Source organism: Bombus terrestris, chromosome 11, assembly GCF_910591885.1.
Source record: "Bombus terrestris chromosome 11, iyBomTerr1.2, whole genome shotgun sequence".
Classification (NCBI taxonomy): Eukaryota; Metazoa; Arthropoda; class Insecta; order Hymenoptera; family Apidae; genus Bombus; species Bombus terrestris.
Window position 1 is genome coordinate 10,215,204 of NC_063279.1, and position 12,325 is coordinate 10,227,528.

A 12,325-nucleotide genomic window follows, 5' to 3' on the forward strand; every position below is an offset into this window, starting at 1 on the left:
TTGTTCCCATCACAACAAAGCAAATACTCATTTTCGTCCAAAATTCCTAGTAATTATAAGATATAAGCTTATACCATATCTCATGGTTTCTATTAATTATGTTAATTAACTTCGCAATAATACTTCGTTCTAATCATTTATTCCTGCTACCTGACACAACATTTTAGAATTTCGTTTAAGCTTCTGCTTGGTAAAATTCTACATACTTTTTTACATACTTAAATTATGTAGGTTTGTGTATTTTCACACCTTCAAATATCACGTGAATGCATAAAAATCCACAGTCTAACAATAGCTATTATAACTCTTCCCCGATTTAGTCGCCATTAGAAGCTACATGAAACTACAAACATTGCCAATTATCCTAATCGAGCGCATTAGCCCGTTTAAGAGGCTTATCAAGACAAATATACACTCGTTCTGTTATCTATTATCGAACAGACCCAGTGACTATCGGCGATGCTTCTATTGCGTCAAATGTTCTTCGAGAAACACACGTGTGGCTGTCGTTGCGTGGAAGTTGAGGGCAAAGGGCTCTTAGGAAAATTGACCGACCTTAATGGCTCGACCACACATCCGGGGATAATGATGATGACAGTGGCGATAATCGCGATATAAGAACAGCGATGGAGCACGCCATCATAACCTGTGTCCTCTGCTGTGTCAAACTAAAGATTAAAACGTAATCACTATATGCAGCGAGGATGAACCTGCATGACATTATCGAACGTTTGTTGTTTATGTCAAATATTTGCGTTCACGGGTATTTGTAAGGGATCGCACTATTTCTAATAACGTTCAGCTTTAAAACATATTGAAATTCTTCGAATTGATATCGATAGAGTCAATGAAAAATACATTAATCACGAGTTGGTTTATTTGATTTTTAATTTGTTTAATATTATGTTAATTTTAGACGAAGAACTATTAATAATCTTTACCTTATGAAACAAAAGATACTTAAAATTTATTAATTTTATTAATTCAAATTTAATTTGTTGATCTGTTAAAAACGAACTTTGCGTTAATAATACGTCTTATCTGAAATTTTTCTTCAATTTACATTATTGAGTTTTGTCTTGAACATTAAGATTATGTAAAGATTACTTCGTATTTTTGAATCACTATCTTTTATACCATATGGAGTGTACGATTGTACGAAGTTTAAATAAATCATTGTATATGTTCAGTTTATACTGTATATTTATTTTAGCAATTAGTTTATGATATAGTTATATTCAGGAAAAAGATTGAACCCTTTCGAGCTTAGATATAACCAAGGATAAAATAATACAATAAATGGACATGGATAAAAAGTATGTTCAGCCGGTATTTTAAATGACGTTGGCTTTATCTTGAAAGTTCATTTTATATTATTAGTATTCAGCGTGACGCCTCGACCTCACGTTACGCGGTTATAAATCCGCCTCATACCGCTTCTCTAATTTGGAACACGCTCTGCCTTCCCGCTTGCTCTTGTTAGATTTAGAACGAAGCAAATATTCCTTTGTTCTCGCCACTTTCAACCATATTTTCAATTGAATCTTTTTTCGTTCCGTGACGTTATTTAGTACGAAAAATTCTACAAGAGGTTAAAATTCCAAAATCGGTCATTTTCAAACGGTGCCAGCTCACTCGAAATTGGTGAAATATTTTCCTCATGCAAATATTAACCATTCTTCCTCGTGATATAGTTTCATCGTAAAAAGAGCGGGAGAGAGGGAGGAAGAGAAATGGTAAAAATCAAAAAACTTCATCCATATCGAATGAAATCCCTGTTTTATCAAATCTGAACGTGTCTAAACTCAACGAAATAGATACCTTTCTATTTCGAGGTCAGTAATACAAACGTGTAATGAAAGATATTGCACAATTTTATCTTAAATGTTTCGTGAGGAATCATTATCTTTGTACTGAAATCATATTTTTGTCCTTTTAAGTGAGAATTTCCGTTGATTCTTCATTCTATATAAATTTCTTTATTTTATATTTAACAAAAGTGTGCACATGTTTTATAGTATATTTTCTTCCATAATGAATTTTTATACTTTACCATTTTATATTTCAAGTTATTAAATTAACCAAATCAATGCCCTAGCAGAATAAAATTGAAAATATCAATTTCACGAAAATTGTAAACCGCGACATATTGACGTCACGGGACGTTGAAAAACGTTGAAATAATTTTTCTATTTTCATTCCCTTTTTCCCCCATTTTTTATAATCTGTGCGTCGTTCGTGGACGCGTGCACGCAAACCTTCTGCGCCACGTAGCAGAAATTCGAGAAATCATTGCCTCCGCGTTGAAGCGCTCTCCGAAATCGGATAGAACGAAGCGACGTGTGACACGTTTCTCAATTTCTTCACGCTTTTTTCTCGCGACCTCTGTGCAAGAGTTAATGCATTTCATTAATCACCGGACGACCCTCTGGTCTTCTCTTCTTTCCATCTGAATTTCAGAACTGGTTCCATCCCTGCTGTGATACCTGGCCTCACCCTCATTTCCATCCTTTCCACATCTTTATTATTATTTGTCACCTGCTTCAATGCTTCTCTACTTTTCCTCCTTCTCCCTTCTTACTTCCTTTTTTCTTTTTACTATATCTAGATCAAGTTCTCTTCTCAATTTCACGCGAAAATTCTTTTTAAGGCATTAGATGTCTTTTCGCGATTGTTAAAACAAGAGTAAAATTAAGATACAAATAAATTGGAATTTGAAACACCCTTTGTTTTTCCGATGGAACAAACTCTTCCGTACATTTCTCGGAGACATAAGAATATTACAAGCGTTGTTTCTAAATATAATTAATTACTATTTTAATATGAAACAGTAATATCATAGATAAAATATTTATTTCCTTAATGAAGTTATTCTTTCTTTGATTGAAGCAAATTCTAATATATTCTAAATTTTAAAACACCAAACATACCTTGAAAAGTATGCTTTGAAATATCTATTAAATTATATGTCTGTATACGTATACATTAAAATAAGCAGACTTAGCGACGAATAAAAAGTTGTATGAGAAAACGTTTCTGTATAGGGTTACGTTGTTTTGCATAATTTATCCTCCATATTATATACTCTACAAATAAATACGATTTATCGCAATAACTAAAACATCTTCCTAGCCTCCTACTCAAAGCCAACCACCCATTTGCAACATTGAAAATCGGCCACCAATCATCCTCAATTAATCCACATCTCGACTCATCAAGCCATTAACACTCCCACAATACAACGTTCTCGCTGCAACCCCATTCTCCCCATTCCAACACAACAGCCCATTAATCACACAAAGAGAATCCTTCCAGCAGCACCCTCCTTCCCTTCGATCCTCGGACACGCTTGATATTTCTCCGTCTCGGGGCGTCCTCCTTATTATTTATCACAGCGCTTTCGCGTGTGACGCCTCGAAGAAAGAGAATCGGAGCCGCGCGATAAATAAAAATAAAGCGCGGGGACACGCGTCTTCGCTGCGCGTCCGACGTCGAGAAAACGAATGGAAAGGAGCGTCTAAGGTGAGGTAAGAGATGGTAAGAGAGAGGGTTCGTGGATAGAAACGAGGGTCGTGAAGAAAGAGAAAAAGAGAGTCCGCCACTTTCTGCCCTCTAAGCGGGCTGAATACTGTCCTAAAAATGTTTCCTCGCCACGGAAGACGAGAACAAGCCGGATGGCTGAGGGTCGCCACATTTATCCGTTGTGTCAGCTCACCATTTGCCCCGACACACGCTCGCTTCTCCTTAGTGTCACGTGCCTCGATACGAGGGGAATAGCTGGCTCGCAGTCGCGACGTCGCGACACCGCAACAAGAAGCTTTTCAACTCGCCACGACTCTCCCATTCGAGCATTGGCCATTCGACGATGATTTTTATTAAAGCTCGATTAATGACGCCGGAAGAAGCTTCTCGAGCGATGGGAAAAGGATAGAGAGTTCCTTTTTACGAAACGGTGTCCGACTTTCAGATTAATCATCTCTGGGATTAATTTACAGAACGGAACGGGAAAAAGGGCGGAGACCACTGAATCGAGCCATGGGTTTCAGTTGGTGGATCGTATGATAGTTTATGAGGATGATTAGTAAAGTTTCCAGTAGAACTCGGTTTTGCCAGGGTTTAGGGTTTTTGATCAGACTTTATGTTGCGCTAAGGTTTTTCGTTTGCAGTATGTTTGAAAGAGGAGGTTTTTAATGAAAGAGATTTTGTAGTGTTTTCTTGTAGTAAGAAACGGAATGATTTGTTTCTCGTTTTGTTTCTCAGTTATTGAATACGTAACTTTCTGTTTCTTAATGAACAAGAACATGTTTCTACATAAACATCCGCAGCCTGTTTATGATTAAAATAATTTAATCCTCATAAGTAATTTTGATAATTACAACCCTTAGAGAAAGAAAAATATCGCAAGCTTCATTATGCAAAATATTTTACCATTAATTATACTAACGATTGCTAAAAGTTACCAGTTTAAAAATCAGGGGTTTAATAATTTCTATAGAAACAAGTATTTTCCTTTGTTCAAATATAATTAAAATAATCGATAAGTCCATATCAAGAAACCCTACTCCATAATAATTTAACAAGTAGTACATCAGCTCCTTAACTAAATAATTAATATCCACTTCCTATATAAAATTGAATATTTCAACATTTCTTAAAAATTAAAAACAAACAAACAGCACAAGAATACAACAAACATTCTTCTTTAAAGCTATTTTAATTGTGAAATTTTCGGTTCGATAAACCGTTCTATCGTATAATTCGACGATTATTCGACGATTAGTCGTGTTTCATTGGTTTTCCAGTTCGCTTGCGATTCGCTCACGGCCGAGCGAGCCTCGTTCAAGAATCGAAATCGCCACTGTGAAGTAAATTTCTTCGGGTCCTGGTCACACCCTATCGATTATTCGTATCGTTGCAAGACGACGACGACGACGACAACGTGATACACGATACACACACGGGTCACCCCTTTTACGAGTGAACGCGCCACGTCGAATCGTTAAGTCGACGGAATAACCACGATTTCTCTTTACGATCGTTCGACGACCGGCATCAATTTGTTATTGCTTCTCTTGCGCGCAGATTTATATGCGCTGCAGAATTACGAGCTCGTTCCTACTTACCAACTATGCGCAAATCATCCATAAGCAGTCTTGTCAGTTATGAACAGATAGAGTGCCTTGATGGGGGAAGGAAATCGTGATTTTTCTACAGTGCTCGATCTTAATTTGTATAGTCGAGTGAAGTATCTATTTTATATCTATTAACTCATCTATTAATACGGAAAAATATACATCGAGGTTTGGAATATTTAATAAAATCATTAAGAATGAATATAACGTGTTGTACTAAGAAAGCAATTTCGATCATAAAAATAAGAGCGTGAGGTCTCCTATGAAAAGAACGTCTATGATATAACAAATGAGAAGCGCAAAATAACCAACACCAAAAGAAAAATTCCAATACGTAAAAGAAATAAACAAACTAAAAATAGAATTTGAATAATTAAAAAAGCAGCGGCCAAAAAAGGGAAGTCGATAACGTTAAAGACAGTGCAGTATAAAAATACTAAGACAAAATGAGAAGAATAACAAAAAGGATTAAACGAATAGTCGTAGAACGAATTCTAGTAATATGTAGAAAAAAAGCAGTGCAACAACAGGCGTAAAAGGATATTCCAGTAATAAAAAGGACAATATAAGGTTACCAGTAGAAACAACAGTCGATTTTACGACCTCGTTGTATCGTGGAAGCTACTATAGTCCCCTACCTCCATTTACCACGAATAAATAAATAAATAAATAATATATACAGTATACAAAGTTCCTTTCTCTTGGCGCCGGCGAGCCAGTCTCCTGCTCTTTTTTCCAGGCTGTCTGTTTCGCGAGTTGAAGTTCAAAGAGTGGCCTCGGACGAATATCGAGTAATTTTGTCGCGTTCGAAATAACGTCGCTGAATATGCAACGCAGCGGTTCTACCGATAGAATAAGAGAACCCGCCGAATTTTGATCGTTTAGCATGCAAATACTCTGGAATTTAGACGACAGGCTCCGCTCTTTACCGATGCGCTTTCGTTATGCCGCACAAAGAGAGCTTAAAAAGTTTAGCCTTTATTCTGTTTGCTCAAGGTAGGCGATTTTTCTGCTCATACAGGATCGGCAACATTGATCTCGTTCGATCAGTTTAATAATCACGCCAACGATTTACACAACGCGTTACATTGTTTAAGATAGACAATTTTACATCTTACGTTTTAGAATCCTTATTAAAACTTTACTCCTGTAATTTTTATAAGCCATACGCACAGAATACGTCAAATAAATGGCAAATTTCTCTTGATAATCCAAATTATTATCAGGTTATGGAGGTTGTTCGTAACATTCATAGCTAAATTTTAGAAAAATGTATCATTTTAACGATTAACGTGTGCACTGTTCTTTTTCCAGTATTTTTCTCCGATTATCGGGTAACTTTTCAAGTTTTTACCGAAATCTTTCGTCGTCTTCAACAACGAATTCCTTCGCGTAGATTTTACTTCAGTTTCTTCAAATTCTTTTTTTTTTTTTTTTAGGATAGTTTTCGTAAAAAATCAGGAAACATCGAAAGCGTGTATTTTTGCAACAATTTCGAAATCAACAATGCGATGATGGTTTAAATGTCCCGTTGTCCTCATATAGTTTTGGTGTTTCTGTGCAGGTGATTTTGCGCCCGTACGTCATCTGTCTTTGAAGAGCCTCCTTCCAAACACGAACGATTACATGACTTACGAGGGCAGCACGACTCACCCAGGCTGTTGGGAAACAGCAGTATGGCTGATCCTCAACAAACCTATTTACGTAACAGCGCGAGAGGTAAGTGTTGATCCTCTTTACCTTCTCCCTATCTACCTCAATTTGTATTCCTCCCTCGAGCTTTTTTTATTACCCTTTTCGTGTGTAGAATGGTCAATTAGTCAATCTTCTACCTTTCGTTCTGTATAAACGCGTGTATAATATAAACGTAACACGATTCTAATTTTGAATACATGTACACGCACCCGTATCCACGACAGTAGTTTGACAAACTTCTTAATAGGACTAAAAGGATCGAAGAAAGTTGCAATTCAATTCAGAAACATTTGTTTAGTTACAAATTATGGGAAAAACTGTATTTGTTAAATAAGCAATTTGTCGTTTTCTCATATATCAGTAATATTACAAATATTACCATCGTATTAAGTCAAACCAGCAACTTTCTTTAGTTTATCTATATAAAATATTAAATAAGAGAAACGTCTCTGTGTTGAAACTGCACATGTAACAGTTTATATTTCGAGCGTATAATATTTGAAATCTGTGCCCAGTTGTTAAACGCTAGAAGTAATTTTTCACAAAATTACACTTTGACCAAATACGCGTACTTGGATTAACGCGGCAGATCACCTATGAGTTAACTCAAGATCTTGCGAAATTGTCCTCGTAACACAGCGAGGAAGAATTTATACGATCGTTACTCCAACACCGGCACACCAAATGAAGTACATATATACATATACAGCAATTTCGTTTAATTATTCACCGTCCAAGAGGATATCTATTTTTACGAAAAAGGCTGCTAGAGAGAAACGAAGTACGCTAAATTTTACGATGAAATTCGCGTAAATCGTTAGCCCGCGTTATTAATCTCCTTGCACCGTTGCAAAATTAATCGCGGGACAATAAATAATTTAATAAGGTGTCAGCCGCACCAACACCAATACCTTAAAGTACATTACTTTCGAGATTCAACTGCCGTTTTCCCGGGGCTATTCTTGCGCTTCCACCACCCTTATTTCAATCCTTCTCCCTTCCACGACCACGCCATTACTTAACAAGCTCTGCTTTATGGTTAAATATTGAACGAGGGAACGGCATCGTTACATCGTAATCCTAATCCCATTTCCAGCTTTACGCACTAAGGCAACTAATGCAAGGTCCGTCGACCACCCCGAAAGCACCCCTGGGAAACAATTCGAGGCCGCTGCAGGATCTTCATTACAGGACTATACGGACAAACATCGATTTTCACAAGGTGAATTGCTCTATTCTATTTTCCATCGTCTCCCCTTCCATCCATTTACTTGGCCGCTTCTGTTAATTTTTCATCGACTAATCGCATTAACCGATGTGGAAGCTTGGCTACAAGCGTGTAGAATAAGCCCGATTTCATCGTTATGAATGTTAATTCGAAGTTCAAATATAACGCGTATAAATCGAGAGAAACCGATATCATGATTTGTTTTGTGTTAATGGCGATTGAGTTCGTTTTTAACGGAATAATTTAAAGATAGGGTTTGTATTAACTTTCTGAATCACGAAAAATTTGTAAAATCGGTGAAAATAATTTTCGTCCAGCACGCGCCACCTAAAAGTAATTTATCGATTAAAATTAACTTTTAACAGCTTAATCCTGCTACGCTCTGGGCCATTTCCGATTTAATAGATTCTTTTGTTGTTAAGAAACTTCTATTTTGTGCTAACTTTCTTCGTAAAATACTACGTGTCGTTTCGCTCTTTGAAACAAAAATGAGATGGAAATATAGAAATTCAGAGTCCAAGAAGAGTTCAAAAATCGCAGCAGGATTATTATTTATATTATTTGATCACTATTAGAATTATCGAATAGCAGAGAAAAATATTATTCTTATATTTCATCTTACTCTATTAATGCTTTAGAGGCGCTAATAATACGTTCCGACGAGAAACGATTAACGAAAACCAAGTTTTGTATTTTTCTTTCGGCAGCGACCGGATGCGAAGTGTCCATCGATGGCTCAGGACATGCACTATAGAGGTAACCCAGGATAATATCCAGGCTCGAGCGGCCCCAAACTTCTTACCATCTAGCGAAGGGATCGTCTCGATGAGAATCTGAAAAGATGACTTTTTCTTTCCAGCGAACACGTGGCAGGACGATGGCTCCCTCTCGCACAACGGCGTCGTCTGAATCGCGGCCGTCATACAAACCAGAGACGTTTTCGGCTTTCAATGCGACAGGTTCACGCGAACATTTCGTAATAGGCATGCAAAAAGAAAAAGACCACTGTGTACAGGCTTGACAAGGTCACGGTTCAGGGAACTCGATTCGTCCAAATGGCAGACAAAACTCTGCAGATCTTTCTCGTTTTCGTTATAAAACGAACAATTGAAATAAGATCATCGAGAAACTTCCATTTCATTGCATTTATTATAATTTGAAATTCGAACATTTTTTAATTCCATTTCGATGTTACTGAAAGAAATTTCAAATATTCAAATCTTTTCGATTTGAACGAAGATCATCTTTGGAAATCTATTTAACGAACCGATAAAAGATTTCTTTCCGGAAGCTTTAAAGCGATTCAATTCAATCGATAGACATAACATTCAAAAATGTGAAAAGTCAAATTTCGAAAAGAAGATTGCAGAAGAGTTATTCGGTTGTTCTAACTTGTACGTCAGAATGACATGTTGACATCTTAACTGAATAGATATTCTAACTAAAAATATTGCTGCAGGAACTAACGAACTAATTTCGATTAATTTCATTGAAAATTGATTCGTCCAATGATAGTACACGTTCGGTGGGATCTCTCCCTAAGAGAAACGAAATCGCAAACCAGTTTGATACTTGGAAGCTAAATTTACGCGCTGATAATCGCCAACAGATGCGATAATTAAAACGAAGAAACGATCGATAAAGATTTACTGTATTTCGACGTGGCACCGATTTTCGTCGATTCCAAGCAGCTGCATCCACAATTCCAAGGTGTGGAAGAAGATTCACGAGCTATCAGGGACGGGCACGGGGGTTCCTCGAGTTATCGCGGCCGAACCGATTTTGACGGGGATGATAAGTGTGTTGGAGCGCGGCTGGAATTTGTATTTGTCGCCTGAACACCTTCCGGAAATCGTTCCTGTCGTTCGTTGGCGAAAAAGGGGAGGCAAGCGCTCGAAATCGAGGCGAACGTACCAAGAGATGGGAATATTTCGTGGAACGTTCGCCTGAACCAGTGTCCAATGCCCTAATTGATCGTGTTTCTCGTGAATTTCGAAAATAGCGAGTTAATTAGGAAATATCTCTCTGTTCATGATTGTGAATCAATAATTGACGATTTAATAATTCACGACGAAGATGTATGATTTGAGGTGAAATTGCAAATTCTTTACGATTCTGGGAATTCAGGATGAATTATTAAAAATAAGGGAAATTTGGAGAAGTTTGTACGTGTAGAAGAATGATAGCAGGTTTGTATGTAAACGCGATCGCTTTGTAATAATTCGTTGTGGAAGTCGACGCGGAATTTGTCAGGTGTGTAAATTGATTCGGTGCATTTTTTTAAATCGTCGGAATAGTTGTTGCGCAAGTATTGCGCTAGAGAGCCTAAATCGTGCGTTCTCGTGAAACGAAACTGCTTTAAGTAATATTTCTCCCGATACACTGTCCATTACCATTTTATATCTTTCCAGGTGTTTCGTTGAAGCGAAAAAAAAAAAAAAGAAAAACGCAAGAGTCGTGTGGATGATACTTTCGTAGAAAGTATCACAAAACGAACAAATATTTGATCAGAGTATTTAATTGAAAAAGTTAATAGAGTTAAAGCATCAAACTAATTTACACATCCAATAAAATTTCATTGGAATATTCAATAGAGAGTTCTAGGAATTGATTGAAAGAAATCTCATGGTAGTCGATACGTTGAACTACAAATAAAAACACTCGCCATAATTGTATGTCTAAAGCAAACATCATTTCGTAAATTGTCGAGAAGAAGAAATTTTATTCGTAATTTGTATAATGTAAGTGATCGTAAAACTTCGCCAAAGAGTGACCATTGTCCTTTCTGCGATATTTTTTTATTTACTAAACCAGAGAACAATCGTGTGCCTGTCGCTGCTAACAGAAGAATCGTGCTCGTTCCGCTTTCGAATAAAAACCACCCTCTAGAAAAGAAACAGAAGGGAAAAAAGTGGCAGAGAACAAAAATAATAATTATAATCCGGCCATTGGCCGGGCACCAAACGTCACTTGGAAACGAAGGGATGAAATTGTCGACTTACTTGACAGGTTTTTGTCAATTATTTTATAACCAATATACGTAAACGTGACGCTGAACGTACGACGAATAGAAACGTGTCAAAGTAAGGAAATTTCGAAATAGATGGAGTGGATGATAAAACGATCGAATGTTCACGATTTCTCTGAGCGGAACGAGCGATTCGACGAATAAAAAATAGGTTTGGATGTTTGGAGGATGAGAGTGGAAACTTAAAGAACGATAAAAAGAAGAGAAAGAGGAGTGATATGAAATTAGAGTCGCGTGCTAGACCAACCGCAATCGCGAGAGGAATAAAAATTGGATTGTTCATAGCTTAGCCGAATGGACGAATGATCCAGCGCTTTTGTATATAAATACAGATACTAAGAAACCGTAAGAAAAGGAACTACTATTAAAAATAGGTGTAAGCAGATTAAGAGGACACTTAGAGGGAGGCTGGAGGAGGATGTGTATAGAAACCTAACGTTGTATCATACGAAAGTGAACGTTTAACGATTGTGGTTAATGAATAACGATAACAATAAACGCAACGTTATATTGTAGATCACGTGTGTTCCCTGCGGATTTTTTAATTTCTTCATTCACCCTCTTCTTTTAACTTCGTTTAAGGTTTCTTCGAATAATTACTGTCGGGCTAATGGGGAATAACAATTCGCGTTTATTCCTGAAACATAATTGGAACTTTGAATTTAAAGTTAAACAAAGAATTTCTTAATCCAACGAATCGTAACATTATCTAATAAATTTTTAATTTATATGAACTATAACATGTTATATACATATTAATTTATCATTGGAAATATCATGAGAATAGTTGTAGAAAGAATCGTTAAGAGAACTACTAGAAGAAAAGGATTATAGACTATATGTTTTTAAATGGTTTATACCTTTGGATTTAACAAATTATTATGTAATATTAAAATGGTACTCCTATAAGGACACTGAAATCAGAAAATCAACAAAGATATAGATACGTAATAATCATACTTATTTCCTATATCTTCAAATAATTTCATGTAAATGCTTCACGAAACAAATGATTACAATCAATTACATTATGCGTTAACCACGATCAATTAAGATTAATTGCAGTCGATGGATCTATTTAGTTTGACCACATGACCGCGATTTTTATCAGTTGGACGAAGCTTTGAATAATTATTCGAAGAAACGAACGATCTAGCGGAAGTTTCTTTATGGAGGACGAAGCCCCGTGGGACTCGCGACAATCTTGCGAGTAGACGATCGAAAAATCCCGGTACATTGACA

At 36.6% G+C, this 12,325-nt stretch overlaps 1 protein-coding gene across 3 annotated transcripts in view; it reads left to right on the forward strand.

Annotated features, from left to right (window-relative positions):
- Nucleotides 1-11,598, forward strand: part of LOC100649304 (carbonic anhydrase-related protein 10) — a 230,806-nt gene extending 219,208 nt beyond the window's left edge. The window contains exons 7-10 of one of the 3 annotated variants that reach the window (XM_012313694.3): nucleotides 6,697-6,851; nucleotides 7,924-8,049; nucleotides 8,763-8,811; nucleotides 8,897-11,598. In XM_012313694.3, the coding sequence (XP_012169084.1) occupies nucleotides 6,697-6,851; nucleotides 7,924-8,049; nucleotides 8,763-8,811; nucleotides 8,897-8,964 (398 nt within the window). In that variant the 3' untranslated portion in view covers nucleotides 8,965-11,598. The remainder of the gene's footprint in view (nucleotides 1-6,696; nucleotides 6,852-7,923; nucleotides 8,050-8,762; nucleotides 8,812-8,896) is intronic. The other 2 variants (XM_012313695.3, XM_012313693.3) reach the window with 2 other exon arrangements.
- Nucleotides 11,599-12,325: the final 727 nt, after the last annotated feature.